This window comes from Acanthaster planci, linkage group LG19, assembly GCF_054643075.1.
Source record: "Acanthaster planci isolate LZ-2023a linkage group LG19, COTS_SCS, whole genome shotgun sequence".
NCBI lineage: Eukaryota > Metazoa > Echinodermata > Asteroidea > Valvatida > Acanthasteridae > Acanthaster > Acanthaster planci.
This window is the reverse complement of record NC_141795.1, coordinates 857-8,099: the sequence shown is the minus strand read 5'-3', so window position 1 is coordinate 8,099 and position 7,243 is coordinate 857. Positions and strand designations below refer to the sequence as shown.

At 41.4% G+C, this 7,243-nt stretch overlaps 1 protein-coding gene and 1 non-coding gene across 3 annotated transcripts; one reads left to right on the top strand and one right to left on the bottom strand.

Annotated features, from left to right (window-relative positions):
- LOC110974071 (uncharacterized) lies at window positions 1-7,035 on the top strand. Of its 2 annotated transcripts, none has more exons than XM_087130062.1 (8): window positions 1-513; window positions 842-1,181; window positions 1,325-1,527; window positions 1,887-2,016; window positions 2,214-2,345; window positions 2,469-2,642; window positions 4,633-4,912; window positions 5,453-7,035. In XM_087130062.1, exons 1-8 carry the CDS (start codon window positions 437-439, stop codon window positions 5,551-5,553), a joined length of 1,437 nt encoding a protein of 478 aa, XP_086986188.1. In that variant the 5' UTR covers window positions 1-436; the 3' UTR covers window positions 5,554-7,035. The 2 variants fall into 2 exon arrangements, with proteins under 2 accessions (XP_086986188.1, XP_086986187.1); XM_087130061.1 differs by having other exon boundaries at window positions 2,466-2,642.
- Trnag-gcc (transfer RNA glycine (anticodon GCC)) lies at window positions 2,984-3,054 on the bottom strand. The gene has a single exon. It is a non-coding gene; the product is annotated as a tRNA-Gly (tRNA).
- Window positions 7,036-7,243: the final 208 nt, after the last annotated feature.

The following is a 7,243-nucleotide window of genomic DNA, read 5'->3' as shown; positions in this document are numbered from 1 at the left end:
CTTTGACTTAGGTCGAGTCCAAGATTACTTGTATAATATACGAACAAGAACGCACTAATCAATGGTGCAGGGATCGATATATGTTCTTGTGATTATCCATGTTGGCAAACTTTAAATCAAAATTTGTTTGAAGGTATGTGTCTTTTCACGTCCAAAAGTTGTTCTCCAGGGCACCCTTTGTTGTTCGCCTAGGTCTGCTTCAAAATGATATAACCGAATAATCACGGCGCTAGGGATGCATCGGAGTTTGGCACTGACCACCAGAACTGGTACACGGTACCAATGATGAAGTTTGCGCGGAAATGTTTCAATCGAAAACCGTATACTATCAAAACTGAAAATACTGTTTGAATAGAGAGGTCCAAATACCTGCACTGCACTGGCGAGCTCTGGAAAACTTGGATCTTTGAGGTTCATCTTTGGGACTTGAGGCGGCATGGAGTCCATCTTGATAGAGAGTGCTGAGATCCTTCGAAAGTTCACGGCGTCGTGGAACTACATCCTGGGTTCGAGGTGAGATGGAATCAGGCAGATGATTGACTGAGAACAAAGAGATACATGAATCATTTGATAGGCTGACGTATATTTGCAAACATGGAAACGAGAAAAAAGTTAAAAGATTCACTCGTAATTTCTTTCTTGGAATGACGAGTTTAGAATGCTAATGATACTGTGAACGATTTTTCTGAAATGTCGAGAATCAACATAGGCCTATGTACGTCTAGAAGCCTTGGTTTGCAAAATGTTTTAAGAAAGAAATGTGACTTCTGAGTCAGATTTTTTTCCAATGTGTTTGATAACCTATCTTTATTCAACTTGCACTATTCAACTTGCACTACAGCTACAAGTTAAGACGCGAAAGGTCCCTCGGGGATTTTCGAAGGAATGAAGATATCACGTTCGGCGCGAGGGAAGACGTCTCCCCGATAACTCAGCAAGACGAATTTTATTATTCGCACGACAAAGACCTTGCAAAATCTGCTCGGGACTACGAACAAGAGTGTCAGCGGAGAAAATCTGATGTTAGACACGATGCGTCTACAACACAGCCTGAGACCACGAAGACTGCTTGTGGAGAAAAGAGGAAGAAAAGGCAAAAATCTTGTGTGTATTATGGCGAGATGTCTGGTTGCAATCTAACGATGGATGTGATTGGATGTCTTCCTGACAACATTCAACAGGTTTGTATACGCTCAATTAATAACATCAACACGGATGACCTGTTACTGGTTCATGGAAGGTTCATTCCATGTGTATTAATCTTCGCAAATGTTGCCATTTTCTAGCTGGTTTTTAATACTTAAATTTTCATTCTCATTTGCAGGCCATAAAGAGTTTCTCTATCAAAAAGGAAACCGAACATCTTACTTTGTCGTTTCCATTTATGACGGAGATCTTGAGGAAAACATGTTCCCTTGGGAACGGCGCAGCAGGTCGTTATGTGACACCCATGATTCTCTGCAACCACAGCTTGAAACTGACCAATTATCACCAGGCAATAGTGACCCTCGCTCCCGATTATCAGAGGTGAAGATTGTTTTCCATCGTATGCAGCTAGTGGGCCTGTCGTTTCGGCAGTGGCGCCATGGCTTGACTGGGGTAGAACTTTGGGGCACTTGAGTATACATGCATCACTCATTTTGCACGAGGCCCTGAAAGCATTACACGGGAACTGCGGGTTGTATAATTTTTGTTAATATCTAAATTTCAAAAGGGGACACCTTTCAAGCATCTGCTGGGGGAGGGGGAGTTACATACCCCTGTTGCCTAAAGCCTACCACACGCCACTGCTTGCTGGTGTTACCGTTGTTTTCTGTACCGTACTATCATTTGTATCAGTGTTGCATGTATGCATTCAACATTCTTCACTTCCACGTTTTACCCAGGTCAACTCTTTGTGTGGTTCAGTTTACCATCTGTCGCAGTTATACCAGAGAAGGACTACATCAACACTACACTCAGCTACTCTCCTCAGTGTTGAAGGATTTCACAAAGATGCGGTGCTTTCGTTTTCCCGTGGGTTAAAATGAATCCTATACGTTGTTTCCCTTTTTGGCTACACCCTCCATTTAAAACTGTTCATATCCGTCGTTTTAATTTATACAAACAATATAAAATAATGCAAAATTGCCACAACAATATTCGACATCGCGGAATTATATTTGTCGAATCTTTTTCATTTTCCTTTCATATACCTACCTATCATTAAGCAGCAGTTAGTGGTTCTAGACGACACAGATCCAATGATGATAGGATCTCTGTGCGCCAAGATAAAAACCTCACTGTGCTCTCCGATAACTGGGGAGAACAGTAACTGCTACGCCCACCGGATGCATGAAACTTCGGTAAGTCTTTTTTTGCTGTACCTGACTAAAACCGACGGGCAAAAAGAGATGCAGCTATTTTTTCCTGAATAAAAAGCACTGGCAAACAGATAAATGGTTTTTTTAACTTTCTGTTCACAGCAGAACGCCGAGTTCCTGGTGTCGGGACTTAACAGGGAAATCTTCAACCAAGCTGTTAATGAGACGTTGTATCTCCTTACAGACCAAGATCGAGACCGGTTTTTAGTATCGATTAAACATCTTCTTTCCGAGAAATGCCCGAGACAGGAGTTTAAGAAAACAGAAAAACTCCTTGGGGTAAGTATTATAACATCAAAATCCGTTTTGATGATCGCGAAAGTTCGATGTAGGCCTATAGATTTATAGTTAATTTTTCGAAAAAGGGCTGTAAGAGATGCATAATTTTCGGTCATATAAAGAACATTTTTTCAGACCCCTCGAAAATGCTGATTAATAATAATTTATGAAACTCTAAATTCTGATGGCGACATCCAGCACCGTTGTTCGAATAGATCTGTTGCCACAGTTACAATATCAAAAATGAAATTAAAAAGAGTGAAATTTGTTCCCAAAAGAACACTCTTTAAGTGTTTTGTTCACTTTCGCTTCAAAATAGTTTTGAAAAAGAAAAAAATCTTTGCACTGGCCGGGAATCGAACCCGGGCCTCCCGCGTGGCAGGCGAGAATTCTACCACTGAACCACCAGTGCTTCATACAAGAAGTGGAATCAATAATGTATATAAAGATTTCATTTAAAGTCTCTGCCACAAATTTACCGTGTACAGTATAGTAACACGCTTAAAGCTAAACACAAGTAATTAGGTCAAAAATCTAACTTTGGAAGTTAAAAAGCCATTTCGGCGAAATTTTAATCTAATTAATCAGAACTATCGGACATGCGATTTCGTCTAGTCTAGTTTCTGACACATTAAGCTGAACACGAACAGATGGCTACGCGCGCGCCACACTAGTACGAGTTTGCGCGTGACGACAGTGAGCGCGCATTTACGGTTTCACCACCAGCGGTACGGTACCGCTGGTAGCAAAGATTGTGTAGCGCCACGAAGCTAGCCGTGCGATCTTTAGCAAGTACTTAGTAGCGATAGCACGGTCGGGGTACAGATGACGTACATGTTCCATGTCATGATTGTATGATGTACAAGTACAGTACGGACATGATGCTGAAAACTAAAACAATTCTCAGAATTTAAATTTAGGAGGAAAACTGAAGGTCTAGTGTGGAGGTGGCTTCCTCCATGCTTAATCCCTCTGCTTCTGACCTCATTGGTACCCTAGAAGTAGAGGCCTATGCAGCGCCTACCAAGTTCTGCTTATTAGTGCAACAAACTCCACAGTAGGATATTCACTAGGCCTGTGTTGGAAAATTCGAAGGCCTACTTTCAAAGACACAATTCTCAGGTTGGATTCCTCCTGACTAACGTCCGACCTAGAGCTCAGACTGGGCAGCTTGCGCTGACTGTGAAAATGGGCTAGGCTTGCTAGGGTCTATTTCGCCCATTTGAGTACCTCAAGCCTTCATTCTAATGACATGAATGAATTCAATTTGTGATGTCATTACGTAAGCAGACTTCAGAGTGCTGTGCTGAGGTTCATGGCCTGCGCCATGCTGTCATGTTTAGGTCCAAGGTACCCCCAGAAGTGTAGGGTCCAATGTCCTCCCCGCTCCTACAAACTGATGAGGTTCATTGGAATGGGGTGGACCTCACAGTTCTGGGGGTAGGTCCGAGGCTGAGCCTTGGCTTTAATTTGAGTGTTCTAGCTTTAAGGTGCAGATCTGTCACAACAATAGGTTTCTTTTCAGTCGTGATTGTTTGGAGGGGAGGGGGCTCAGATCAAAATGTTAACATACACTGCATTTGGTTTTGAACTGAAATTCAACGGTACTAGACAGTCGCATCGTAGGCCTAACGTTAAGCCCCTAATGCAGTTGGTACTTGCATGGTTTGACCATTTTGTGTTCTATCTAGACCCATAAACAGGGCCCAATACATGTCGGTGGAGTGTACAGTACATGTACATTTATCGTATAGCATTTAGTACCCTGTTTATGATCGAATCTAGGTTCCCTCTGGCTTTTCTTGCTGTTGTAAGCCTACATGGATGCAGCTACCTAGCCTGAATCAAACGGATGTTAGTCGCTCATCTTTGGTAATACTGAACTGATGTTACTAGAGCCGACCAATGACTAAGATGATTCTTTCCGGTGTACTTTATTTGCATGATCCTTGGTGTAACGTTATGCATGTGTTTGGATTTTTGTGAACAGGATCATGAACTGGTACCGTTCGCAATCAAAGACTTCTGGATGATATGGGGTCATGAGCTCATCAAGCCGTTGATCTTCCCAGTTGCAAAGGTGATATGGGATGACGAGGTTCAAGTTGAAGACAGTGCCAGTGGTTCGCTTTGCTGGAGGGCGCTCTTTAACCCGCTGATGACGATAGACTCAGAGGGGGGTGGCAAGAACGAGAGGACGGGAGGAATGAAGGCGCTAATTCAAAGCATTGTGCGGAGACTAAGAGGGCAGGTCCCAGACGGTGACGTCGGTGAGTCAGTCATTCATGGTGTTCATCGTATTTTCTCCTGAGTTGATTCTCCTACGAATCGATTTCATTCAAAAGGCAAGTCAACTCAGGATGGGGTACTGTAAATCCACCCCCTCCCCAGTATAGCTAGGCATGAGTTGGGGGTGGGGCCCGGGTTAAATGCCAATTTCTTTCTTAAGTAAGGATCCCCCCAAAGGTACATGGTATAGTAGGCCCCCCTACCAGTGAACCAGTTCAGTATTTGAACGGCGCATGCCAAAAGTAACCCAAAATGAAGCCTGCCGTAGGAACAGCAACTGATGCATGTAAGCTGCCATGTATTTGAAGTCTTATGCCAATTGTACGCTGGCATTGTTCTTCACTGACTATGGCTCCTATTGTGCAACTTAATTGCCCCCTGAAACACTAGGAAGCTATTCTAGTCAGTGTCCTTACATAGAGAGGCCCGTTATTCTTACGTCCTAAAATCTGATTTATTCCAATTTTGCGTAGCATCTGAGTTGTTAGAACATGAAAAGTGTTCTCTTTTTTTTGTCCCAGATATACAGGACCGCAGTTGCACTCCACACCTTTGTAGGGGAGTTTGTTTCCAGCAACCACTAACCAAATTTGCAAACCAAGTTCTGTGCCATCTTAGCTGACAGCGTCATCTGATGTTGATGGATGGTTAGTGTTGCAAACAGCCTTACATTGTTCTCAAATGGTACGGTACCACCCACGCTAGTAAATTTCACACACGAATAATGTCTTTGTCCAGTAGGATTTTAACTTTCTGATTCAGATGCTTAAAAGCATGGTACCATCTTAATAGTATTCACTGATTCTAGTTGCTGGAAACCTTTGTTACCAAGACTGGTCCTTCTAATAGAGATACTTGCTTGATGTAAAAGCCTCGTGTACATTCAAGTTATTATCCTCCGATCTGGGACCCATTTGTACACGGTTGCTGTGTAGAAACCTCTTTCACTTTTCTAGATTTACATGAAATGCACAATTTGCCAGCAGATCAGACCAGAAAGTACTACTGAAATGTTTTCTGTTCACTGCTGAGCCCAAGGTAAAAGATTTCTTGATGGATTTGATTTAAAACATAGACTTAGGATGATGGTTTGCTTTTTAAATCATGGTGGTTTTTTCAAGCAATGGAATGAGTTCCTGGTTTGATAAATAATCTGTTGAATTGGATTTCTGTTTTCTAAAATGCCAGTGGAATGTGCAAATCATGATTATTATGTCATTGAAATAAAACAGTGCTTTTTAAATTAATGTGAGATTGTACAATGTGCTTTTTCTATGTGGCCAGCATTTCAGTGAAAGACCTATGTTGTAGAATTCTGGTACCGAAGCATGGGTCTGTCAGAAACAATGAACTCCAACACGTATGATGATGGAGGGTGATTTTTTTTCTCGTCTAGCAGTGATATCTAGTGTGGGTATGACCTGACAGGTATTTTGGGAGAACTTTAAATAGTTTACAAGGATGTTGCTTGTAGCAAAGGTGAAATCCATGATGTGGCACTCATCTATGCAGGAAGATTTGCTTTATCACAAACACATCTTTTGCAAACTATTCTGACCACAGTATCCATTTTAATAACATGTCCAATCATAATGTAGTTTACATCAGATAATTACAGATATACAAGTGAACATTACCAATGTACAAGTACAATGATACCCATGCAGTGACCATAATAATTATTTACACAAACATTTAAACATTTGTTTCAAGCCGTCACCCTTCTGTGTGTTATTGGGAATCCTAAGCCTTTATCTATGAGCAGGGTACTACATCATGTTTTACTTTTAAATCAAAATATTCAATAATGGTGTCACACTTGTAAAATGTGGGAAGTATTTTTCTTTCAAATTACATCATAAAATATGTGTACTTTAAAATGTAACACTTGCTAAGGTTACACGCAGAGTATTAAAAAATAAATCAAAAGAACAAATATCAGACCAGCACTGAGTCCGGTGTCTCATTCCAGGATTGTTGGAAGAAAGTTTCAGCTGTGAATCATGTGGACAAATTCAGCATCTGATCATTTTATTCAGTGTCTGAAATGGACGACATTCATCCAGGAATTCAAGCAATACGTACAGCTCTTTAGTAATTTTTTTTTCAAAAAGTCTGAATCCGAAACCTGCTCAGTGTGTTACCTCCCTTCTTTAAATACAAAGCTTTACTTCAATGCAAGCAAATTGGGCGGCTTACATGACATGCCTACGTGTCCGTAACTACAAACCAACCCAATTCGACCTCAACTTGCCAGAGGGCACACACATAATTTCAAACGCTAGTTAAAAAAATGCCTGATTTTTTTCTAA